Source organism: Malania oleifera, chromosome 4 (assembly GCF_029873635.1).
Source record: "Malania oleifera isolate guangnan ecotype guangnan chromosome 4, ASM2987363v1, whole genome shotgun sequence".
Taxonomy (NCBI): Eukaryota; Viridiplantae; Streptophyta; class Magnoliopsida; order Santalales; family Ximeniaceae; genus Malania; species Malania oleifera.
In genome coordinates, this window is record NC_080420.1 from 47,088,049 (window position 1) to 47,115,544 (window position 27,496).

Here is a 27,496-nt window from a genome sequence, read left to right on the forward strand (position 1 = left end):
AGAAAAGGCATTTTTTGAAGTTCGAATGCCCGTGGACAAGGTCGGTTGGCTGAACCGAAGGTGATTTCAAAAGACTGCGGTTCGGTCGCCCGGTCTAAAGTTTGGTTTACCGAACTCGCGTGTTTGGTCGCTTGAGGGTATTTTGAACGTGGAGTTCGGACACTTGAGTTGTTGGGAAAATTCAGTATATGTGTTCGATTGACCGAGGATGGTGAAGTCCTTTTCAGTTTGGTCGCCCGAAGTCAAGTCAACACTTTGACTTCCCTATGGTTCGGTCGACCTAGGCATTTTCAACGCCAAGGTTCGGTCGCCCGAAACCTTATAATTTTACTCTATAAGTCCAGTTTAACCCTTGTTATTTTCCTAAGTGAAGTGCATGGTCCTAAGGTCCAGGCATTTTAATTTACCCTAAAAAACCTGGTGTTGGTCGAATGCCCTAAGGTCATTTGATTAACCTACGGTTTGTTTGCAGCATTACTGAGCATCCAAACATATCATGCATGCATATGCAATATATTACAGACGCATATACAACTGAAATATGTCTTCTTCTTCCTTCTTTGCTCTTTGACTCCATGGAATACGCTAGATTTGAGCTTTAAGATCTCCCTTAGCTTCCATGTTCTCTTGATCTTATGTGTGATTTGAATTATACTTGTTCACGCACTCAAAAGCACACATAAGAACCAATTGTGTTTGGCAACATCAAAACGGAGATCGGACTCAAAAAGCCAACATAGTTAAATTAGAGATTTTTACCAGTAAAATATAATATATGATTATGGGTTTCTAAAGTAAGATTTTGAATAATTCAAAGTAAGAAATTATACAGTTTTACAGATTACATTTAATGAATTTTAATTATTGTGTGGCATGAGAATATTGGTATAGTACAAAATTCTATACATCTTTTTCAAAACTACGATTATATAGTTTTTACATAATCATGATATACAAAATATATAGTTTTATTTATAAAGTTATGACTATACAATGTTTTGCAAAATTATAGTTTACACGATTATACAGAACTATGATATACAGTTTTCACAGTACCATGATATTTAGATTATAGAGTCATGATATACATATATTACAACTTACATAGATTAGTTTATTACAACGTTATGGTTAACACAATTTTACAGAATTATGATTATTACAGTTGAAACAGAATCATGGTAAAACAGTAAGATATATTAAATAGTATTATATAATATTAGACCCTGATGGACCAGATCAGATTACAGAGCACGATACTGTAACTATTACAGTTCAGAGTGCAACCACACATTTAAGATAGAGTGTGGAATTTATGAGTAGTCGATTGTGCCTTGGGAGAGATGAAGACTTCCTAGTAGTCCAGGTTGAGGCGACCAATCTAACGACAGAGGTTTATAGTTGACTTATCCTGGTAGGCCAGTCAGTATTAAGTCCAGCCCACGGGCTGCACAACCTTGTTATGAGAGGTTAAATTATGACATACAATTATCCATTTAGGGAAGTTTTAATAGTTATATATATGTATATAGATTTTCAAAAAACAGAAAATATATATATATAGTAGTTAAAAGTATGATTAAGTAGAAAGTTAATAAACACTTATACTTTAAGCGACATAAGAGTGAGTTATGATGTATCTAATCTTTATATGATATCCCAGTTACAACTCGATTAATGAATATAATGCTCACGTAGACTTATTTGCCACACACTGGTAATATAATACTTCGTCTTACTGAGAGTTGTATCATCCCAGTATTTATAAACATTTTAGGTGATCCAGTTAGATGAGCAGATCAGACTCGGAGATAGAGGAGACCCTTTTACTGCCCTATCTGTATGGTAAGTGATTTTGGGAGATGTATTTTTGAGTAGTTCCTTGGGGATCTGATGGATGATTTCGAAGAGATGTGTATGTATGTTTGGAAATTACTAAAACCATGGTATTGTAATTATGGTGATGTGATTTATGTTTTCCGTTGTATAGGTGTTTTGTTTTTATCAATAGGAATTCTCGGTGTCCACTTGGGGACTGAAACATTATAGTAGATTTTATAAGGGATATGAGAGTTATATAATTTTACAGTCTATATATAGAAAAAAAATGATATGAATTTTTGGGTCGTTACATCTAGGATTTCCAATTGGTATAGTACAGTCACTGTTTAGATATTGTAATTAAGTGTTTGCAGTGATATAAATTAAAAGGTCTAAAATAAATTAAAATTTAGCTAATTTTTTTTTTAAATACACAATTCACCCCCCTATTGGGAATACATCTTTAATTTCAGGCTTGATTTCTAAATATCCCACCAAAACACACTATGAAGCCTTAGAGGTCAACTAATGTATTTATTTAACATTTAAATATAATAAATAACTAAATTAGCCAGAAAAAACAAAATTAGTAATTTCAAAATTAATAATATAATTAAAAATTTTAAAAATTAAAAAATTAAGAATTTAGGTTCGAAGAACATTTGTTTAGTATGTCGTATAAATTCACTATAGAGCCCATCTTAATTTAAAATTGTCCATTTTACTTAAAAAGAGTTGGAAATTATTTAAGAGTGCGAAGTTCAACAAGTCAATTAAATAGCTTGGTTTTAAAATTCCAAAATACTGATTAATTTATTTAATTATAACGAGACTTAGCCCAACCCATTCTTTTACAGCCCATCCAAGAATGACCTAATTTACTATGCTTCATTATGTTAAAAAAAGGAAGAAATTGACACTGTTATTATTTTCCCATCAAGCATGTGCTCAAAACATTGCAACAATCAAATAATAAGTCATTTTTGCAGTTTAGGCAATGAAACACAATTGATGAAGCTAATAAGTCATAAACTATCCACTGTTAAAAATATTAAATAGCTTGAACTTCAAACAAGTGGTATTGCACTTCTCCCCAATACATCATACTTTTATTCATTTTCATTACTTTTTAGTGACAAACCCTATAAATAAAATGGTCGGTAAAAACATGAGCAATGTATAATACATATAAAATTTTTATTATTCTAATGTGACTTTTCCACTCTCATGAAATTATTATTATTTTTTTTTTGTGCTGAGCTAATTATTGAGTTACCTACAATGAAAAAAATATTAAACTTAGTTTTGAACATAAAAATTGTCCCAACTAGAAGGATTGCTTTAAAAAAAAACCCTTTCAAACTGGTACAAGTACTTGATTATTTTTGACTAAAAATTTGAGTTTAGAATCAATGATTCAAATTACTGAAGTCGGCAAAACTGACCTTCAGCTCTAATAATAAAGTGGGACAGTTTTTGACCTTAGAAAAGCTGATTTGACAGCCTATACTTTTGACCCTAAATCACAAACAAACTTTGTGTGCTTTTGAGGCAGCCAAAAAGCAAGGCACTCTAATTTTAGTTGGTCTGGTGTCCAATTTTGTGACAAATAAATAAGATTATTATTACATAAATTAAAAACATAAAAATAAATAAATAAAAGGCTCATAAATTAGTTCTAATTCAATTTTATATTACATCAATTTTATGTAACAAATTCAAAGTCTCACACAATTATAAGAAATGATAAAAATAAAGGTAAAATTCGAATTGACCGAATGTTCAACTGATGCACAGAAATCATATTCGCATTTAGATTTCACCTTGATCAGCGAGACTTGGGGGCAGAGGACGCTGATCCGTAAGTTTGGTGCCGCACTAGGGGGTCCGAAGGGTTCGTTGATGGTTGGAGTTCCTACGTAATAATAAAAAAAAAAAAGGTAAAATTAAAGGCTCATAAATTTTATATAATTCCTAGTATAAAATCATAAACTCTCTTATAATTCCTCCACAAATGGACATTAACGAGGGAAGACCTAAGGAGTTGTAAGATCACAGAAAGAGTTAAGACATGCTACCCAATTTTTATGTTGTTGTCATTGTATACTTACCATTACCATTTTCCTGATTTAAGCATCATAGTGATCTCCTATTTTTTATTTCATTTTTACGATGGTCAGGGTCGTGATCAAACGAATAAATTTCAATCCAAAATTTAAGAATGATGGATAAATAAATTAATAAATATCTATTCAAGTATATATATAATTTTCTACTATTATTTTTAACAATATAGTTTTTAAAAATTGCTAAAAAAATAACCTATAAATATAAAAAATTATCTATTATTCTAAAAAATTATGATATCGAATTCAATTTTCCTTAACTCAAACATGAAAGTTTGGATAAGTTTGAGTTACGAAAGTTGGTCAAATTGATCTTTTACGTTTGATTGGTCCAATTAATAAAGATATAAATTAGAATTGTTGAATTAAGCTAAAGTTTGTTGTCCCTTATTTCAAATGTGTCATTCATTCAATTTGGTACTTTCACCATTACTATTTTCATCAAGTTTTATTGTATGAAAAACACATTTGTTGAAAAAATAACCGTTCTTTTCCAAATCGAAACTGAAATAATTAAAACTTAAAGCCCCCTCTTTCCTGAAAGACCATCTCATAAAGTTTATTATATTTCCCGACACTTGACGCGTGTAACGAAGAAAATGGGAGGAGCAGTTTCTAAGTACTTAAATACTTGTACGGCATAATTTTCGAAAGAATTAAATTGTAGAAGAGCAAAAAAGAAAATCCGAAAATTCAACAAAAAATTATATCCTGCACCCGAAATTTTTAATTAGCGGTTGGGTTAGAAAACTCACATTGTCCGGATTTCTCCAGATTCTGGATTCTTGATTCTTGAAAGATTAAAGAGAAGGAATTTTCAGTTTCTGATGGTCTGATCTTCCAATGAGTACCCATTCTGTTGATTTTGCGTCCAAGATCTTAGCTTCCATGGCTGCTGACCGAGAACGAACGTACCCACAAAGACGAAGAGATCTGTGATCGCCAAAGCGAAGAAATCGAAGTTCAAGTTTACCCCTTGACCCAAATCTGAAATTTTTTTTTTTCCTATCCCATATGCTCCCACTAGAAATTGGACCAGTATGGGAGCTGAGAAGAAATGGCTCTTCGCAATCTTCTCCACCGCCTTCGTCTCTCTCCTCCTATTCTTCTCATCGATCTCCGGCTTCAGCGCCTCCTACACCTTCACCTCCCACAAGCGCTTCCCGTCCACCGTTCGCCGCGGCCTGCATTACCCACCGGCGTTTGCGTACTACATTTCCGGCGGCAAAGGCGACAAGGACCGGATCCTCCGATTGCTTCTTGCGGTGTACCACCCGCGCAATCGGTACCTTCTGCATCTTGGGTCGGAGGCGTCGAATGAGGAGAGGACTCATTTAGCAGCTGCGGTTAGGTCTGTGCCTGTAATTCGAGCTTTTGGGAATGTGGATGTGTTGGGGAAGCCGGATCCGTTAACGTATATGGGGTCTTCCAATATTGCGGCGACGCTGCATGCGGCGGCGGTTCTTTTGAAAGTTGAGCGTGAGTGGAATTGGTTCATCACCTTGAGTGCATTGGACTATCCGCTGATTACCCAGGATGGTAACCCATTTGTGCAATTTGAGTTTGATTACAAATTAAGCTTGTTTTTGGAATGATTTGATTAGTTTATGGCTTCACAGAAATTTGCTCATACTGCTACTTATAACTTCAGTTTCTAGTTCGTTGTTTAGGGGTAAAATGATTATGTAGCCTGGTTCATTAACTGTTGTATTTTGGAACCACTTTTGAGATGTTTATTGCTTCAAGGTAGGCATGTACTAGAAGATTCAAACTTTGCAAGAGGGAACTTTATTTTCTACTGAAAGATATATGCAGGTGTGTGTGTATATATATATATATATATTCATGTTTCAACTGAAAAGGATATGTTGTACTAAATCATCTAGTGGGATGTTTATGAATGGTTTCCACAGACACACACGCATGTGTGCAAGCACACACATAGTTGCAGTATTCTGTGCATAGGCAATATTGTGAATTTTTTTTTTGTGCATACAGGTTATACTATATTTTTATTGCAATAATGAGAACAAATTTTTTTGAGTTTATTTGAAATTTTTTTTTCTAGAATTGTGTGTCATCCTTTGACTTAAAGAAAATATATTACAAATGTTTGTTGTTTCAAATCTTACATTTTATGTAAATTTTTCTTAATTCGCTCTTTTTGATCTCTTTCGACTATTCTTATTCTTATATTTTTTTCTATGATTTTGAATTTTTTTTTTAATTTTGAGAGTTTTCAATGTAGAACTTATGTTGTGGCTACTAATATAAATTATAAGTAATTTGAAACTTAATTACATGCATCCACAATCCTTGTAATTAATTTTGAGTGATATGTTCAACATTGCCTAAATATAAGTTAAACCTGTGCTATTCATCTCTGTTTTTTGTCTTTGAAAATTTTGCAATTTATGATCTTGATTGTGCACAATGGAATGAATGAATGAATTAACTATTTTTTTTTTCTTCTTCCATTTAAAAAATAATTAAATTTAAAATGTTGATTGTATGCTATCCCATTAGAGTACTACAGAATTAATAATTTTAGAAATATAATAAACCAAAACAAATAATTTTTATTGCCACAATTCATTGACATCATCTGTTATGACTTAAAAAATGCATTATGTGAATGTGTGTAAGATTTCAGGCAGTGCAACAGTAGATGGTAAAAATGGGCAGTGACAGTATTTCACTGGTGAAATCAAAATGTCTTAAAATTTGAAGGAAGATATTAATTGATCTACACATTTAATTATTTCAGTATGCATCATTAGGTATGGAGGTATAGTGATAGATTATTATTATTATTATTTGATAATAAGGGATGGATTATTTTAGAAAAATATGTAAAAATTGGTGGAACAAAATGCTATAAAGTTGGGCTGTTTTACAACTATTTGTGGTATGTGCGATGCTTGTGGTTTGCAGTTTTCAGTAGTCATGGGAAGGAGCTTTTTGTAGTTATGGGGAGAGTGGCTTTGAACAAAAATAAGGAAAAACATGTATTTATGCAATTATCCATCAATTTACCAATTACTAATTTATCCATATTTGAAAATTTTATTTTAATTATGAATTTTTATGAGGTATTCTTTGGAGTACTACAGGGAAATCCTTTTGTTAATATTAGAGATGAGGGAAATAAACTAGGTCTCACCAATACTGGGATGGTGGCTATGGGCTCCTTGAATCCCTGTTCCTTTGAGAGAAGGTTACACGCGCGCGCGCGCACACACACACACGAACAGTTTTTATTTACCTTAGTAAACTACTACAAATGAACTCTCACAAAATCAGTCCAAATAGGGTGACAACACAAATTCTCCTTGTGGGAGAATACTTGGTTCCTCCTCCCAATTGGAAGACCCTTTCTGTCCTTTCAACTAGGGAGAACACTTTCTTTCTTCAAGTTTCTATCCAAGATTTCCATTGGACTCGCATGCATATCCCTTTCCACAACACTTAAATGCATCAGACAGTCACACACTCCCATTCATTTACGGATTTACCTTCATAGCTATATAGATCTTAATGAGAATGCACTTAGTCACTTACATGAACACAACTCACTATTCATATAATTAAAACCACATTGTCCAATGTACATGCTTTCTCATTAACTCCTGTTTTTTATGATGTTGCATCACCCAACTTTCTTGTTGATATTGAGCTTTAACTAACGCAACGGTTCTCGAGTTTTGTTTTTGTCTGAAAGTTTTGATAGTGATTAAGAGTATTTAAGATGTGTAATATTTTTGTATGTTGTACTTATAGACTTTGTTGGAAGCTAGCAGATACTTCTGACCATTCATGTAGTTGTGTGGATATTGCATCTTCTATTTTTGTTGTAGATGTTGGGCTTTAACAAGCATGGTGCTTCCCAGATTATGCTAGGAAGATTTTTGCAGTGGCTAAGGAGTATATAACACATGGTTTGTGAAATATTTTTTTGTGAGCATACGTAGTTCTAGACTTCTAGTGAATTATATTTTTAACTTAATATGAAATTCATGTAATTTTCTGCATAATGACATTTGTGTTTAAGGAAGTGTTCATTATTTAGGTCTTCCTTTGTTATGGCAATCAGCTCAGACTCTTCTGCCTCAGAACCTCCCTGTGGGCCTGCCCCAACAAGAAAAAAGAAAAAGAAAAAACCAAATAAATATTAGAGTCCTTTTGTGGATATTTTTGTGTTTTCTTTATTATTCCATTACTTTATGCGTCGTACGCCTGTGAGTTTGAGGCTCAGAGTTTCAGTGGCCTCTGGGCAGTAACCCAAAATTTTATGTTCGTGGAGTAGGTATTTCAAGAGACAGCTCGTGTCTTATCTTAGTTTACCAAATTCATATCTTTTATCATCTAAACTGTTCATATGAGAGTCTTCATTTGCATAGGTCTCTTTCGTCCTGACTCCCAATCTGTTGGATCCTCAGACTGCTAGTGGCTCATTTGATTTGTAGAATAGCTAATCCTTAGAATAAGATGGAATATAGTGAAAATTTTGAAATTGTAGATGATATCTATTCCTTTTATGTTCTTTACTATATCATTCAACATGTAATAAGAAAGGAATAAACATTCCCATGGCTAAATACGGGAATAGTTATTCCTTGTCTATTCATTGTTATGGACTCATAAAAACTTTCACATTGTTAACATATTAAAACTAATCTATTCCTAGGAATAGACATTCTACAAACCAAATGTAGGTATGAACATCTGGCCAAAGTTGGCATCTGATTGATAGCCTATCCCAGCAATAGCTCAATATTGTGCTGCTTATCCCCAAACATGTAGGTATAGAAAGAGTATGTCATTACAAAATATTCCATCATCAGCTTCTCATCTCTACAGTGCATTGAAGCATTAAGATTATGGCTGGCTTCTAAACAATTTAAAGGTCTTATGTTATGTGATGTCCTGGCAACAACCATGCAGCAGATGTCCTGGCAACAACCATGCAGTAAACTTGAGGATCTGTGCCCAGTGACATTGTTTTAGAAGTGTTTTTTCCTTCCAAACTTGCTTATTTAATGTGTATTGTAGCCATTGGTAAAAGATTGACAATAGATTATTTGATTCTGTTAAAATGGATGCCCCTGCCATGTAAATCAGATGTGGAGTTGGCAAACATTTTGCTGAGCCATTCTTCTTTCTACTTTGCTATGTGGGCAAATTTGTGATAAAGTTATTCTTCCCCATGAGAAGCACTCCTCTCTGCAGGGTCTTGCAAACAGTAATTTTGCAGGTGCTGCAGGGCCCAGGTTTTGAAGGGTGTGCAGTGGTGTTCATGGAAGTTGTTTAATAAAAGAATTTTAGCGGCTTCTGAGTCAAAGTTATTGACTGTTAAATGGATTGCAAACTTAGTTATTTTGAGTTTATGAAATATTAGATGGTTCCTGCTATAAATATCCCAAGGACTTTTGGACTTTGCTTTTCTAGGATGTTATTGCTATTTCTTTTTATTTTTTTTTGAAATTATCATTTAATTTTAAAAAAAATATTTTTCATCTTTTTGGGTTTGGTAGTGCATCTCAGCCTCAGGTTTCTCTTTGGAATATGCTTCCTCTGCATCCTCTTCTACTTACGAAATTTGTTTTATTATTGATAAATGCATTGGAATTCATAAATTTGAAATTTTGGACATTTCATTTAAATGGTAAAGCATAGCAATTGATCCATTTGACAACAAAAAATCAAAGTAGGTTAGTAGAACATTTTGTAATGTGATGAAGTAATTTTCTTTTTTTCTACGCATTGTGTTTAAAAAGGGGAGGTTCAGAGGATAGTTAAATGCAAAAGCCTGTAGAGTCTGAAGACAGGTGGCAAAAGGTCTGGAGTTCATTTTCCAAAAGCATATGAAATCCATCACAGTTTTGGAATAATATCTCTTCTGAATATGTCAATAGCAACAATAATTGTTCTTAACTGTAAAAATGTGAGTAACATTTTTGTATTGTGACAAAAGTTCTTTTTTTTGCCCAAATATGACTTTGAAAGAGTATATAATCTGCAAATAGTTTGATGAAGTGAGAAAAATATAGATCTGTAGGTCCATCACATGCAATTGATGAAAGCCAAAGCATATGTCACCACGAAAGGAGTGGAGAGCTTGGATGGGTTCTCTTGAGCTCTGCACACTTCTCTCCATTTATTCTATTGCAATTACCTAATGTTGATTAGACAACTGCGTGGATCCTTGATTGTCAAACCACCAATATGATAGCAAGTGCTTTGATGCATGGCTGGAGCTTAGGTTCCAATGGATAACAGCTTCATGATGAGTTCTGTCTGGTTCCAAGTGCGAGTGGAGGATTGTCCTTTACTGTGTTTCCAGAGGGGTCCATATATCTCAACTAGATGGCTTCATCAGTGTTCTAAAGAAAGTCAAATCTGTAAGCAGTTTAGAGGGGGGGGGGGGGGGGTTCTTTGTATTGAATTGATGATGGCTCTCAAACTAGTGGGGGACCTTGAAAAACGGAGTGACCATAGAAGGAATTACCTGAAAAACCACTGCCTCCAGCTTTAATATAGAGCTGAAGAGGTTGGAATTCTCAATTAATTATGATCAAACAGGTGGAAGGGGAAAGAACATGAGGGGCAGATGGGAAAGAGGTGGGGGGGGGGGGGGGGGGCCAATAGAAGTAATGTTGAAGCAAACTATCTCCTGGAATTTTAGAGGCTTAAACAATTCTAATCAGAGGGCTGCATTGAGAGACTACAAAAGTAACGAAGGGCTGATGTGATTTTCTTTCAAGAAACCAAAATGGAGACTTTAAATGACATGGTTCTGAAGATATTTTGGGGGATGAATGAGAGGAGGTGTATTCATCTGAAAGCATTTGACACTGCTGGTGGTTTCAGTGTCGCATGGAAGTCTTCTTTTATTGAGCTGCAGGATCAGCATGTGGGGGACCTCTTGATTTTGTGCATTTTCTTGACCAGGGATGTGATTTTTTGTGGCTACTCAAAATAGTTTATGCCCCCCTATGAAAATGAAAGGAGGGATTTATGTGGTGATACTCAGGGGTGTGAGGGAGCTATGGAGTTATCTTTTGGTCCTGAAAGGGGGTTACAATTTCGTTTTATTCTCTTTTGAAAGCTGTGGAGAGAGGAGTGACTTGTATGAAAGTAGGGGCTCTAGGGACTTTGTTGATGAAAAATTGAAATTTTTTTAACTGAGTTGCCGTTATGTGGTCTGATTTTTGTTACCTTTTCTTGAATTGACAGGTTCCTTGTTTCTATTGGGTGGGAGGAATATTTCCCAAATGCTTTCTAAAAGCGTCTATTTGGAGTGGTGTTAGATCATCATACCTTTTTGTTGGACATGGGAGGGAGGAAGAAAGGTCCCTTCTGCTTTGAGAATTTGTGACTTAAGGCGAAAGCAATTAGAGAATATGTGGAAAGTTGGTGGAAGAGATGTCAGGTGAAGGCCATGCCAGCTTTATGGTGAGCATTGAACTCAGGGCTGTGAAAGGTGCAACTGAAAAATGGAACAAAAGGAGGTGTTTGGAAACCTGCATGTCATGGAGAGTTTTCTTTTTGAAATTGATGATCTTGAAAAAATTAGGCAGCGGAGTGGATCTGCAAGGAAAGAGAGAGAAGAATGTTTGCTAAAAAGGAGCTTTCTTAGGTAATATTTGAGGAAGTCTCTTTGAGACAAAAGTGTAGATTTCTTTAGCTCAGAGAATGCAATTAAAATAACATTTTTTCCCCATCAACAGAAAATGCATAGAGCATACACAATGTTGTCAGCTGGATAGAGATGTTAGACAGGGTTGTTGGAAAGGGTGAGGAGGTTAACGAGGCTATTTGCAAGTTCTATTAGGAACTTCATCATTAGTAGGTGGACTAGTGACCTGTGGCTAAGGTGTGGACTTTGTCAAAACTAAGGAAGAATAAGTCGCGTGGTTAGTGTGAAAACTAATGTGTGGTCCCAAGAGTGGGGTTGAATTGGGTTTTTAAAAGTTTCTTTTAAATCTTTTTACTGATTCACAACCTTTTGTAAATTTAGCAAACACACAAGAATAATTTTTTAATGCTTAATTATACCAACTACAATCCACACTCAATATTAACACAAGCCAATGATTCTTAATGAGATGCTTTCAACAATGTTTATCAATCAACCAATCAACCAATAGATACTTAACCAATTATATGAGTTGCAACACTTCCTTGATTCAGCGTTTGCAAAACTCAGCGTAAAGTTTAAATGAAGCCCTGTATATATGAATATTGGTGCACTTCTTTTTAACCAAGATTTCCGCAAACGATTAATCAACGTACTCCCTTTAAGGTTTCTGCAAAAGATTAATCAACATGCTCTCTTAAATTAAAAGTTTTCTCAATCTCGAACTTTCAGCTTCCTACACTTAGATACACAACCACACAATTTACATATGCATAAAAATTAAAAAGTAAGGGTAGAGAGTGAGACTAAGTTTTTACGAGGTTCGGCTTATACCCAGCTTACGTCCTTGCCTTAAGCAAGACCACCTGAGGATTCCACTATAGCGTCCCTTTACGGGTGGAACAAACCGTTACAATCCCTCCTTCAATTAGGGTGGAGCCCCCTCTCCAAGCGATACCCCATGCTTGGTACAACGATCCAATAACCCTAAACCGTCAAAGAAAACAAAGAAACAAGAAAAGATTCTTGTGTACAAGAGATGCTCTCAGATAGAGCTAGTTAGTACAAATATAGCACAATTAATACTTCAAAGTAAATATCAAAGAGAATTGAATTGAAGCTCAAAGAAGTATGTCACCAGGATTGTTCTTTTGATTTGTATCAAACCTCAGAAGATTTGCTTTTAGATCAGTGATCAAAGACTCAGTTTATCTGAAAAAATTCTCAGCAAGAGTATGTGTGCAAGAGGGCTTTGAGAGAGAGTGAGCAATATAGCTTGAAAACTGATTTTCAATTCTTGGCATAGATTTGATTTGAGAAACCATGTACTTATAGGCTCAAAAAGTGTTAAATTCGTTCTGCCTAAGTTACTTGGAGTGTTTCCCAAGTTTATATGAAGTTTGGGGCACAAGTAAATCAATTTTGAAATTTAAAAATCTGTTTTAAAAACTAGCTGTTCGAGGGTTAATCGTCTGATCCTTTTGAACACTTCAAAATTTCAATTTAAAACAGGGTCAGGCCCCTGAGGATTCAGGGGTCAGTCGCCTGGACCTTCACTGCCTGTTCAAAATTAGTTCAGGAAAATCTTCAGTCACTTGAGGTGTAAAGCTCAGTTGCCTGAACAGTTATAAAAACTGTTTTTGCGGTTTGTTTCCAAAATCCTTAGCCATCTGGCTTTGATACATTTAAAAAGCATTTTCCGGGGGTTTCAAAGTAAGGTCTCTAAGTCCATATCAACCCCTAATGAGCTTCAAAGTATTCAAAAATGATATTTAAAGTGAAGTACTTACGTAAGACTTCCTAAAGACTTTAAAAACTCTCTAATCTTGAAGTCTTCATGTATTTCTTTGCTTTGAGTCATCTTTGCCTTGAGCTTGAGTATTCTTTAAGCTTTCATATGTTTTGAACATTTTGGTCCTCTTTAGCTTTTCTTTTGATCACCTTGTTGATGAAGTATAGCTTTATGGTACTTGTGATCTTGGACTTTCATTTCTTTGAACCTCTTGAACTTTGTCATTCTAGGATTCCTGAAATATCATCACTTAAACAATAACATGTTAAATTAACCTTTATTTGTTATCATCAAAATAAGATTTGAAAGCCATGTTAGGCTAACAATTTCCCCATTTTTTATGATGACAAATAAGAAGCAAAGATGAGAGAACCTTGATAAGGCTTCCCCTTACAATAAGCATACCTTTTAACAATATGTAAAATGATGAATTCAAATATAAGTTCAAAGCTCAATAAGTCATAATCAAGTATTATAGTATTATAGCTCATTTCAACATATGGTTGCTTTTGCTCATATGGTTGTTTATATACTTATTTGTGCATTCTCCCCCATGCTATGTCTCATGTCAAGATTATGTGTTTCACATGTATGCCATGCTCTCATGTTCTCATGTTCTCATGTTTGCTCTCTAAGATATCTCTCCCCCTTTGACATCAATCAAAAAGAAATAAGGAGCATAGTCACAAGGAGTCTTAGGATAGAACATAATAAGCATAGATATATAGTCATTAAAAAAAAAAAAAAAACAAAAAGTCATAATCAAAAGAGTTACAAACCAAACTAAAACAAAAGCAAACAAAGCAACACAAGGGCCAAGCCAATACATAGATAGTACTGCAATACAATACACCAAAGAATAGATCAATCATCATCAACATCATTATCATTATCATCATCCGCTTCAGCTTCTTCTTCATCACCCTCCTTACTTCCTTCTTCAAATTCTTCATCAGATGAAGCATCACTACGAGGGGCAAAGCTAGTATCCATGGGATCAACACTCCGAGATGAGCTAGCCCTATACTGCTCTATGCGAGTAAGGCGCTAGTCAAGTGAGGAGCAAGTAGTGTGGAGTGAGGATACATTCTCCTAAAGTGATTGGAGACCTGATCGCATATCTCTGCTGAATGTAATGAATTCATGGTGAAAAGGTACAAACCAAGAAGGAGTGTCAGCTGAAGGTCCTTGTTGTTGATCTGGAGGTGGAGGAGGTACAACTGCTGGCCTTTGTGGTCATCCTCCTTTCAAAAACCAACCCTGCTCATGCTTTTCATATCCCATTTGTTTCAGGGTTGTCGAATTGAAAAGGTCGTACCGTGTAAATAGTTTAGTAGGGGTAGTAACATTGAGGTGAGCAAAGAGAAGGTTAAGAACACCACCATACGGAAGAGTGACTCGACTAGCTTCTAATTTTGCCCACATCCACTTCAGAATTAAGCTAGATAGATCGAGTTTCTTCCCTTTCAGTAGACACCTTAACACAAAACAATCTACGTAGGAGAGGTGATCATATGAACCAACTTTTGGTAGGATGTTGTTTGTGATAATTTTCTGAAGTATTTGAGCTTAAAGATTCAGCAGTTTGTACATTGGAGGATGGCCAAAGTAAACAGGTTCCTCTACCATAATTAATGGCCAGAATTCCTCGGGAGTGAAACCTTGCTTTAGAATCCATGTTTGAGCAAATGCTGGACACTCAAATTCTCCTGGGCTAATATGCAAAATAGGAGCTAAAGTTTGTGGAGATAAAACTATCTTCTTTCCCCTAACCTCAGTTGTTAGTACATTTTCTCCATGTATCATATTTGCATAGAAGATTTTTACTAGCAAGAATTCCTCGGGAGTGAAACCTTGCTCTAGAATCCATGTTTGAGCAAATGCTGGATACTCAAATTCTCCTGGGCTAATATGCAAAATAGGAGCTAAAGTTTGTGGAGATAAAACTATCTTCTTTCCCCTAACCTCAGTGGTTAGTACATTTTCTCCATGTATCTATTTGCATAGAAGATTTTTACTAGGTTTGGATACAATCCTTTGGATTGATAAGCTACAAAATTCTTCCAACCAATATTCCGAAACATTGGTTGGATTTCCGGAAATTCTGAATCAAAGAAGGAGGTATCTATGACCTTACCAAAAATTGGTTCCATAGAATGAAGACGAGATCGGTATTGATGCTTCGATTGTGGAGTTATGAGCCATTGTTCGATGTTATCATCATCTCTCCCTGAAGAAGGACCTCGGTTTGCTGTAGTTTTGGTGTGAGGCATCTTTTATTTTGGAGGATCAAATGAACTAGCCTACTAAAACCCTAGAAACCGTGGGAAAAGGTGTAGGAGAGTGATTTGGAGGCTTTGATTTGAGGGATTTGGAGCTAAGAAGTAAGGGAGATCAAAAGAAGGAGGCTTAGGTGAGTGATGGAAGAGAGATCAGTAGCCTGGAGTCTGAAAAGTTTAGGGTTTTTGTGCTTAAAATATATAAGACCCGTCAGGTCAGGCGCCTGAAGTTTTGGGCTTAGTTGCCTGACAATTTTTAAAATTAATTTTTCAGCAGGCAGTAGCACATCAGTCGCTTGAGGTCTGAAGGCTCAGGCGCTTGACCCCATATTTTCCTCTGTTCGGTTGACTAAGGTTTTAGGCTCAATCGCCTGACCCTCTCAACTTTAAAAAAATTCCCTTTTCACTTAACATGAAATCTTCCTAAATCACTTCCTTACTATGTAACAACCCAAGTTCTCTTCTAATCGATATAAATCTTTCTTCGGGAAGAGGTTTTGTGAAGATATCTGTCCATTGGTCATTTGTATTTATAAATTCAAGTAGTGTATCTCCATTGGTCATTTGTATTTATAAATTCAAGTAGTATATCTTCTTTTTGTACGTGATCTCTTAGGAAATGATGTCTTATATCAATATGTTTAGTTCTTGAGCGTGATATTGGATTTTTGGAAATGTCTATTGCACTAGTATTGTCACACTTAATTGGTATGACTGAGTACTCTTAAGTAAAAGTCTTTTAATTGTTGTTTCATGTAGAGTGTTTGTGCACAGCAACTACCGGTTGCCACATACTCAACTTCAGCGGTTTGATAAAACTATAGAATTTTGTCTTTGGAAAACAAAGAGACAAAAGATCGTCCTAGAAAGTGACAAGTCCCGTTTGTACTTTTTCTATCAATCTTACAACCCGCGTAATCGGCATCTGAATAATTGATCATTTCAAAACCGGTGTCCTTAGTGTATCAAAGTCCTAAATCAATTGTTCCTATTAAGTATCTTAGGATTCTTTTAATGGCTATATGATGGGATTCTTTAGGAACTGATTGAAACCAGGCGCATATACAAATGCTAAACATTATGTCCGGTCTACTAGCTGTCAAATAGAACAAACTTCCTATCATTCCTCTATAGTACTTCATATCTATTGATTTTCCTTTTTCATCTTTATCTAGGCTTATAGAGGTACTCATGGGAGTTCCTATGGGCTTACTTCCTTCCATGTCAAACTTTTTAAGCTTGTCTCTTATGTATTTTGATTGATTTATAAATGTTCCATTTTTAGCTTGCTTGATTTGTAAACCTAGAAAGTAATTTAATTCTCCCATCATACTCATCTCAAACTCATCTTGCATAACCTTTGCAAATTCCTTACATAATTCATTCTTTGTAGCACCAAATATAATATCATCAACATAGATTTGTATGGTTAGCATGTTTTTATTTTTGGTTTTAATGAATAATGTGCTATCTACCTTTCCTCTTGAAAATCCATTTTTTAATAAAAATCCACTCAATCTCTCATACCAAGCTCTAAGAGCTTGTTTTAACCCATATAGTGCTTTTGTTAATCTAAATACATGATCGGGGTTGTTTATGTCCTCAAAACCAAGAGGTTGTTCTACATAAACTTCTTCTTTTATGAAACCATTTAGAAAAGTACTTTTTACATCCATTTGGTATAGTTTCAATTCTTTATGTGATGCATATGCTAACAACATTCTAATAGCTTCCATTCTTGTTACGGGGGCAAATGTCTCATTGTAGTCTATTCCTTATTCTTGATTGTATCCTTTAGCTACAAGTCTTGCCTTGTTTCTTAATACTATATTGTTTTCATCCTTTTTATTCCTAAATACCCATTTAGTTCCAATTATTGAGTGGTCATCGAGTCTAGGAACTAATTTTCATACTTTATTTCTTTCAAATTGATTCAATTCTTCTTGCATAGCTATTATCCAAGAATCATCGCTTAAAGCTTCTTCTATGTTTTTAGGTTCTTCTTGTGATAGAAATGCATGATGATTACATAAGTTCTTCAATGATGATCTAGTAGTTACTCCTCTAGTAGGTTATCCTATGATTTGATCTTTAAGGTGATTTCTTACATATTTCCATTCCTCAAAATTTTCTATAGGATCATCATTTGGAGTTTCTTCATTTTTCTCTTCTTTTTCTTCTTTGATTTCTGGATCTTCTAGTTTTTGTGAAGTATCATCTTTTTCTTCATTCTCAATTTCTTTTGTAAAAAGATTAGATTCATCAAAGGTTACATGGATTGATTCAATAATTGTTAGTGTTCTCTTATTATAGATTCTAAAAGTTTTACTATTTGCTGCATATTCTAGAAAGATACCCTCATCTGACTTAGCATCAAATTTCCTAAGTCATCTTTGTCATTGAGTACAAAACACTTACATCCAAAAACATGAAAGTAAGCTATGTTAGGTCTTCTTCCTTTCCATAATTCATAGGGAGTTTTATTTAGGCTTGATTTGGTGGACACTATTTATTACATAACATGCGGTATTAACCGCTTCAGCCCAAAAGTACTTAGATAATTTGTTTTCATTTAACATTGTCCCAGCCATTTCTTGAAGGGTTCTTTTCTTTCTTTCAACAACTCCATTTTGTTGTGGAGTTCTAGGTGCTGAAAAGTTATGTCTAGTTCCGTGTTCATCGCAGAATTTTTTAACATCTTTATTATTAAATTCTCTTCCTTGATCACTTCTAATGTTTGAGACACCATAGCCTTTCTCATGTTGAAGTCTTTTACATAAATTTATCAAGGTATTACATGCTTCATCTTTCGAGGCTAGGAAGATGACCTAGGTAAACATGGAGTAGTCATCTACAATGACGAAAGCATATTCTTTCCTCCTATACTTTGAGTCCTAGTGGGACCAAATAAGTCTAAGTGAATAAGCTCTAAGGGCTTGCTAGTGGAGATGTGTTTCTTCTTCTTAAAGCTGGTCCTAGTTTGTTTTCCTAATTAACAAGCATCACAAATTTTATCTTTAACAAATTTTGTACTAGGTAGTCCTCTAACTAAGTTCTTCTTAACTAGTTTTGATAATAAATCCATGCTAGCATGACCTAGCCTTCTATGCCATAACCAACTTGCCTCATTCATGGTTGCTAAGCATGTAATGTTTTGAGATTTTAACTTTTCAAAATTTATGCAATATACATTGTCGGTTCTACTAGCGGTGAATAGAATATTTTGTTTTTCTCTATCTTCAACAATGCATTTGTCTTGTTTGAAAATTATATCAAGTCCTTTGTCACTCAATTGGCTTATGCTTAATAGGTTATGTTTTAAACCATCTACTAATAACACATCATCAATGGTAAGGGAAGGTTCTTTAGCTATCTTACCGATTCCAATGATTTTTCCTTTTGCATTGTCTCCGAGTGTAATGTATCCTCCATCTTTTAGCCTTAATGAGGTGAACTTGGATTTGTCTCCGGTCATGTGCCTAGAGCACCTGCTGTCCAAGTATAATTTGTCTTTAGATGTGGCTGTCCGAAGGCAAACCTACAAGAAGGGTTCAATATGTTACTCTTAGGTAGCCAAACCTTCTTAGGTTTCTTATTTTCAGATTTGTTTTCTTTAATTCTCCAAACTTTCTTGATTCTCACATTCTTTCTTTTAAATGGACAATCAAATTTTATGTGTCCCTTTTTCTTGCATAAGAAGCACGTAGTGTATTGATAAATATTAGTTGAAGATGTGCTTGCATAATGCTTTGATTCTTTGGCAAAGTATCCCATATAAAGATTCCTCTTCTTTTTGTTCTCAATTCCATTAAATCCTATTCCTTCTTTATCTAATGACATTTTTTGTTTTCCAAGCAAATTTTCAAAGTTCTCCTTTCCTTTAGTAAAATTGTAAATGATTTTCTTTTTGTCTTCAACTTTACTTTTAAGGTCTTTTATTTCTAAGTCTTTCTTGCTTTCACCATTTACTTGTAATTTTACTAAGTCTTGAGATATGTCATTATTTTCTTCATAAGCTCATCAATATGTGAATCTTTTTCATTTTCAATTGTTTTTGATGTATCTAGTTGATTTTTAAGTGATTCATTTTGTTCCTTTAAAGCAATGTTCCTTTTAGTTACTTTTATGAACCTATTGTGTAAGGCAAATAATTCAGCTTGAAGTTCTTTGTATGATGGCATACTATCACATGAATCACTACATGATTCATCACTTGATTCTTCGGAAGGACTATAATAGGAATTTACCTCATCCTTATGAGCCATGAAGCATATGTTGGTCATCTCTTGTTCACTTGATTCGTTCTCCGATTCGCTTGAGCTTGTATCGTCCCATGGAACTTTCATTGCCTTCTTTTTCTTCTTCTTGTCTTTCTTCAACTGTGGACAATCAGGTTTAATATGTCCAACCTTTTTGTAGTTATAACACGTAGGGGGTTCATTCTTATTCTTATTTTTCTTTTCACTTGTTTCTCCTTTTTTCAGTTTTTGCACCTCTAAACTTTCTAGCAAACTTATTTTTTTTAAAGAATTTACCAAGTCTTTTAGTAATGAAGGCTAGTTCTTCATCATCTAATTCACTTGCATCTTCCTCTTCTTCACTCGAGCTATCTTTGGCAGCCTTAAGGGCTATAGATTTCTTATCTTTGTTTTCAGCATTCCTTTCATTCATAGCCATCTCATAGGTGAGAAGGGATCCGATCAGTTCATCTAGTGAAGTATTTTTAAGGTTTCTTCTTTTTGTTATAGCTGTGGCTTTGGGTTCCTAAACGGGTGGAATACCTCTAAGGATTTTTCGGATCATCTCATAAGTAGAGTAAGTTTTCCCTAAAGCATTAAAAGAGTTTATGATATGAGTGAACCTAGAGTACATATTGCAATGGATTCATCCTAAAAGCTTCATATTTGCTAGTAAGCATGTCAATTCTATTATCTCTCCCATCAACGGTACCTTTATAGGTTATCTCTAGTTTATCCCATATTTCTTTTGTTGTATTGCATGACATGACCCTATTGAATTCATTTATGTCAAGAGCACAATATAAAGCATTTATAGCACTTGAGTTAACTTGCAACATCTTATGGTTGTTTTCGGTCATGTCTTTTTCTTCTTTAGGAACTTCTTTTCCATCTACAAGTTTGGCAGGGATAAGATCACCATGTGTGACAACTCTCCATGCTTTTCAGTCCATGGTTTGAAGGTAGATTCTCATTCGTTGTTTCCAAAAAGTATAGTTAAGTCCACAAAAGATCAGAGGTTTGGTTGAGGATTGACCCTCTCCAAAGGGAGCTACGCCTATGTGTGCCATTTAGATTTTTATATAGTTTCTAATTAAGATTTGCTATGACCCCTCTTTGATACCAATTGAAAACTAAGGTGTAGTCACAAAAAAAAAAGGGGGGGGGGGGAGTGAATTGAGTTTTTAAAAGTTTCTTTTAAATCTTTTTACTGATTCACAACCTTTTGTAAATTTAACAAACGCACAAAAATAATTTTTTAATGCTTAATTATACCAACTACAATCCACACTCAATATTAACACTAGCCAATGATTCTGAATGAGATGCTTTCAACAATGTTTATCAATCAACCAATCACCAATAGATACTTAACCAATTATATGAGCTGCAGCACTTCCTTGATTTAGCGTTTGCAAAACTCAGCTTAGAGTTTAAATAAAGCCCTGTATATATGAATATTGGTGCACTTCTTTTTAATCAAGATTTCGGCAAACGATTAATCAACGTACTCCCTTTAAGGTTTCCGCAAAAGATTAATCAACGTGCTCTCTTAAATTAAAAGTTTTCTCAATCTCGAACTTTCAGCTTCCTGCACTTAGATACACAACCACACAATTTATATATGTAGAAAAATTAAAAAGTAAGGGTAGAGAGTGAGACCGAGTTTTTACGAGGTTCGGCTTATACCCAGCCTACGTCCTCGCCTTAGGCAAGACCACCTGAGGATTCTGCTATAGCGTTCCTTTACGGGCGGAACAAACTGTTACAATCCCTCTTTCAATTAGGGTGGAGCCCCCTCTCCAAGCGATACCCCACGCTTGGTACAACGATCCAATAACCCTGAACCGTCAAAGAAAACAAAGAAACAAGAAAAGATTCTTGTGTACAAGAGATGCTCTCAGATAGAGTTAGTTAGTACAAATATAGCACAATTAATACTTCAAAGTAAATATCAAAGAGAATTGAATTGAAGCTCAAAGAAGTATGTCACCAGGATTCTTCTTTTGATTTGTATCAAACCTCAGAAGATTTGCTTTTAGATCAGTGATCAAAGACTCAGTTTATCTGAAAAAATTCTCAGCAAGAGTATGTGTGCAAGAGGGCTTTGAGAGAGAGTGAGCAATATAGTTTGAAAACTGATTTTCAATTCTTGGTATTGATTTGATTTGAGTAACCATGTATTTATAGGCTCAAAAAGTGTTAAATTCGTGTTTTCCCAAGTTTATACGAAGTTTGGGGCACAAGTAAATCAATTTTGAAATTTAAAAAGCTGTTTTAAAAACTAGCTGTTCGAGGGTTAGTCACCTGATCCTTTTGAACACTTCAAAATTTCAGTTCAAAACAGGGTCAGACGCTTGAGGATTCAAGTGTCAGTCGCCTGGACCTTCATTGCTTGTTCAAAATCAGTTCAGGAAAATCTTCAGTCACCTGAGGTCTAAAGTTCAGTTGCCTTAATAGTAATAAAAACTGTTTTTGAAGTTTGTTTCCAAAATCCTTAGCCATCTTGCTTTGATGCATTTAAAAAACATATTCTGGGGTTTTCAAAGTAAGGTCTCTAAGCCCATATCAACCCCTAATGAGTTTCAAAGCATTCAAAATGATATTTAAAGTGAAGTACTTACATAAGACTTCCTAAAGACTTTAAAAACTCTCTAATCTTGAAATCTTCATGTATTTCTTTTCTTTGAGTCATCTTTGCCTTGAGCTTGAGTATTCTTTAAGCTTTCATATGTTTTGAACATCTTGATCCTCTTGAGCTTTTCTTTTGATCACCTTGTTGATGAAGTATAGTTTGATGGTACTTGTGATCTTGGATTTTCATTTCTTTGAACCTTTTGAACTTTGTCATTCTAGGTTTCTTGAAATATCATCACCTAAAAAATAACATGTTAAATTAACCTTTATTTTTTATCATCAAAACAAGATTTGAAAGCCATGTTAGGCCAGCATAGTGGTTAGTGGTTAGAGAGATTCTTTAGCAAATCCAGTTCCAGATTATGGCCTTGCTTTAGGATTTTTGGGGCTTGCTTAATGATGACCTCCTAAAAAGTCTCTTGTGAACTTCATGAAATGGAGGTTTTTGTGAACAACCTAAATATTCTTTCATTGTCTTGATTTTGAAGAAGAGAGTAGCTATGGTGCAAGGACTTCAGACCGAGTAGTCTAGTGGGATCACAAATTGAGTTTGGAAGTACTAATGGATTAAATGTGGTGGCAGGAGAGCATGTTGATCCTTACCAAAATGCTTTTATGGAGGAAAGGCAAATCCTTGATGCAGCCATATTGCAAATGAGGTGGTGGAAAGCAAGTTAAAGGAGGTAGTCTGGGTTTGATGTGTAAACTTGTCATGGGAAAAACCAATGAATATATATGCTCAGGCTTTCTTGTCTACGCTGGATAATATCATATGTGCTGGTGCTTTCTTATCTATGATGTGGAGATGAGTTTTGGGAGGCAGTGGAGGAATTGGAAATGGAAATGCATCTCGACACCTTTCTCTTCCATATTGATGGGATTCTGAAGGAGTTTTTTTTTTTCCCACTCTTCGAGGTGGCTTAGGTGGGGGAACACCTCTCTTCTCCTTTTCTTTTCTTCTTGTTCGTCTTCTCTTTTTCTTCCTTCTGATCATTCTCTGGTTCTGATCCTCTGTTCTGTTCCAAATCCCCTGCCACCCAGCAGTATCTGCTCTCTTCTTGTTCTCTTCTTTTCTCCTTTTCCCCTAAGTCTCTTCCGTAATTATCTCAAATCTTTCTCAGATTTCTAGTTCTCTCCCTTTATTCTCTTTCTTTTTCCTATGTTTTGTCTAAAACTTGCTTATGTTTTCTTCTCTTCTCCCATCTTCTTCTTCGCTCTTCGTCTTCTTCTTAATTCTTTCCATCTCTCTCTTTCTCTCTCTCTCTCTCTCTCTCTCTTTCTCTCACTTTATTAATTCTTCTCTCTTCTTCTTCTTCTTCATCATCACCCATCCTGCATTTCCCAAAAAAAAAATACAGAAAAAACTGAAAAGCAGTTATGAACTTTTCCCGAAATTCTAGTTGTGTCCCCATTCTTTGAACACCCTTTCCCTCGAAGATTTTCATGACACCTCCCACACCATCAGAAACAGACACCACCAGAAGGCTTACTAGCAAAATTTTTTCGCTGCCTAACCACGTGTGGTCCCACATGCCGGCAGAAGATTGCTTAGCCATTGGCCTGTCAAAAATCCCAACTTCCTGTGCTTTTCTCATCAAACCTCCACCACCACCATTTTAACTTCCACCCTTTGATCTATCTTCACCTGAAATATAATTGCTGGAGGATGGAGGCTCACGGACCCCATGCACTGGTGACGCACTTGAGCAACTTTGCCACTCTGTTACGCAATTTCCTGTCTCATGAGAAGTTGTCCCAGCCACAATATTTTGAGTTTTCTCCATGATATTTTGACCTGCAACATGATATTTTTATTGTGAACACAACATATTGCAAGCAAATGTGATAGTTTGATACGAAATTCGGTCACTGCCTAATTGATTTGTTTCATTTCTACGTGATACTCAGTATAAGGTGACTTGAAGATAGCTGTTGAAATTGAGAGTCAACTTGTGGTTTTATGTGAATAGATTGAGAATTGTGGCCAATTTGTGTTAAGGACTTTTGGTGATATATAGTTGCAGGGGTTGTGTATAAATCCAAATGTAGCAATATGGCAACTAATTATTGGAAAAAGGAATGGTATTTATCGTATCTTGAGCGCAATATCAAGTTTCTCCATTCATTTTCTCGAGTGTGGAGGATATGTTTGCAAAATCATCATTGATGAAATATGCCCCTACGAGTATAATTTCTACAAATGGGCCACTCATGGCCACTAAACATTAGCATATTTTGCTAATGTTTAGTGTGATATCATACCAATGAATATTGGCCATGTACTCCTTAATTCTCCTTGGTTGGATGATTTGGTTGTGACCCAAGGGCATGATAACACACATATCCACTATAATGGTTAAGAAGATCATATTGAAGCCCGCACTACCAACAAATACAAAGAATCTATTAGAGTTACTCAACTTGAAGATAGTACCAAGGAACGAAATGCATATGTTTGAAGACATCCAAAGTCTTTCAAACATTCCTTTTGTAGAATTTGTCATCCCCAATGAGTTCATTGATGTTGATTCTCAATTCAAGTCTATGGTGCTGTCAATGGGGCATGGTTTCTTGTATCATTCAAATGCTGGCTTTCGAAGAGTCCAAGTTTGCTTATTACTTTTGATCCTTCAACACTTCAAAATTCGAGGCTGAATTTTTTTCTAACTAGGGAATATTTGATGTAGGACAAGAAGCAAGACCTTCACAACCTTACTCCTACTTTTATGTAGGTAGACTGTTTCCTTAGACTCAAACCCATGACGAACCAGTCACAATGGAGCAGCCTTACTGTTGATCCAAGGTCCGCCCTCTAGTAGTTGATTGTTTAATTTAGTTAATATTGTGTATTTGGGTGCTTGTTTGTAATATTTTTGTATTTTAGGGTTGTGTGTGTAATTTCATGTTGTTTTAATACCATGTGTGAGGCTTTCTTATAAATAGTATGTGAAAGCCGTGTTGTAAGTGGGTTGATGATTTGAATTTGAAGTGATTGTGCGTTTCTCCCTTCATTTTCTTCTACATTCTCCATGGCTGCAGATCCTAGACACAGCTATACATTTTTGCCAGAATGAAACAAACTATTGGCATCAAGATTGATGTTGATCGGTTTTGTAAGTTTGTGGAAATTGTCTCCAATGTTGGTCCTAGATAAAGTAAATTCAGCTGTACTTTTTTTTTTCTCCAGAATGTCACAAACTATTGTCCTCAAGATTGAGAATGCTGGTTTTTGAAGTTTGAGGCTTGTGGAGATGATGGATCAATGTTCGTATCTTTATTTTGTTATGTACTATTTTCATAAGTAGTTGTCTGTTTGACGCTGATAGTACTTCAGCAACCTATATTCAGGGGACTTGGTTCCGTTGTTGCTCAAGTTATGCATTTTAATGACTAGCATTATTTCTCACATGCTATTAATATATCATTTCGTATTCATGATTTCCCCCTCTGCCAACCCCACAAGTTTAGGCTATAAGGCTCAGCTGAGATGGATTTATGAGATTTTGTATGCAGTCTGAGGACATCTGTTTTTATACTAGTATTTTTCAATATTATTATTTTTTTTCTTTTTCTATTAAATTTCATAATTTTTTTTTATTTAATTATTTTAATATGCAACTTTTAGAACCCACTAATGTTTATCACTGTTATCTATTTTCAGAATTGTTCCATGTGTTTTCTGCGGTTAGGAGAGACCTCAATTTCATTGATCACACCAGCGAACTTGAATGGAAAGAGTAGGCAAACCCTTGTCACTAATTTCTGTCAGTGGTATATATAATCTGAATCTCCTTTGAATCATGTTGGGTATAATTGTGATGTTGCAGATATCAAAGGGTTCAGCCTATTGTGGTGGACCCTGGGATTTACTTGGCGAGGAGGACTGAAATTTTTCAAGCAACAGAAAGGCGGCCTAAACCTGATGCTTTCAAATTCTTCACAGGCAAAGTCTCTTGCAACTGTTTTTTTTTTTCAATTGTGAAGGACTTATATTGAGATTTTGGGTGTGTGCAAAAATATTAATTTCTGCTTTAGGGAATGTTTTCCCTAATGACTGTCTTCTGAATTTACAGGTTCTCCATGGGTCATTCTTAGCAGATCCTTTTTAGAATATTGTGTTCTTGGCTGGGACAACCTCCCCCGAACGCTTCTAATGTATTTTACCAATGTAATTTTGTCCCAAGAAGGCTATTTCCACACTGTCATTTGCAATTCACCTGAATTTAGGAACACTACTGTGAACGGTGATTTAAGATTTATGGTCTGGGACAATCCTCCCAAGATGGAACCCCTATTCCTCAACATTTCTAATTACAATCAAATGGTCAACAGTGGAGCTGCTTTTGCAAGGGTGTTCCAAAAAGATGATCCAGTTCTGAAAATGGTGGATGAGATGATCCTGAAGCGAGAGTATAACAGAGCCACCCCAGGGGCATGGTGTGCTGGCCGCAGTTGGTTGATGGATCCTTGCTCCCAGTGGGACGATGTCAATGTATTGAAACCTGGGCCACAAGCATCCAAGGTTGAAGCCTCAATAATAAACCTTCTTGATGACTGGAATAGTCAATCAGGTCAGTGCAAATGAAGATGCGGGCATCAGAGAATGCAGTGTGGTATCTTCGCTCCTGAATTGAATGACTGGTGCAAAGGGTGACCGTCATCTGAGGTGCATTCTTTGATCTTTTTGTTTATTTTCTTGCCGAGATCCTCTGATTATGGGCTATTGTAGTGTTCGCAACAAGTTGTGGAGTTGGAGGGGAAGTGAGTGAATTCATTTATGCTTTCTTGGGCTTGTATATTGTGGCCTAAGGGCTTGTATTTACTGAAGTGCAGCAGCCATTCATTCCATACAAATGAGGAATCTACTGCTTAGTGCTGCCATGTACACGGACACTGCTGTATGTCCTCCCCCCACCAATTTTCCAATTGCCACAGGTTTTAGTGAGGCAGGATCATTCTTTAAA

General features: G+C 35.4%; 1 protein-coding gene across 2 annotated transcripts; it reads left to right on the plus strand.

The window, feature by feature from the left end:
* The first annotated feature begins 4,494 nt into the window (after positions 1–4,494).
* LOC131152887 (beta-glucuronosyltransferase GlcAT14A) lies at positions 4,495–27,496 on the plus strand. Of its 2 annotated transcripts, XM_058104821.1 has the most exons (5): positions 4,625–5,486; positions 7,838–7,885; positions 26,194–26,269; positions 26,360–26,475; positions 26,606–27,496. In XM_058104821.1, the coding sequence occupies exons 1-5, from the start codon at positions 4,988–4,990 to the stop codon at positions 27,115–27,117; spliced, it is 1,251 nt and encodes a 416-aa protein (XP_057960804.1). In that variant the 5' UTR covers positions 4,625–4,987; the 3' UTR covers positions 27,118–27,496. The 2 variants fall into 2 exon arrangements, with proteins under 2 accessions (XP_057960805.1, XP_057960804.1); XM_058104822.1 differs by lacking the exon at positions 7,838–7,885 and having other exon boundaries at positions 4,495–5,486.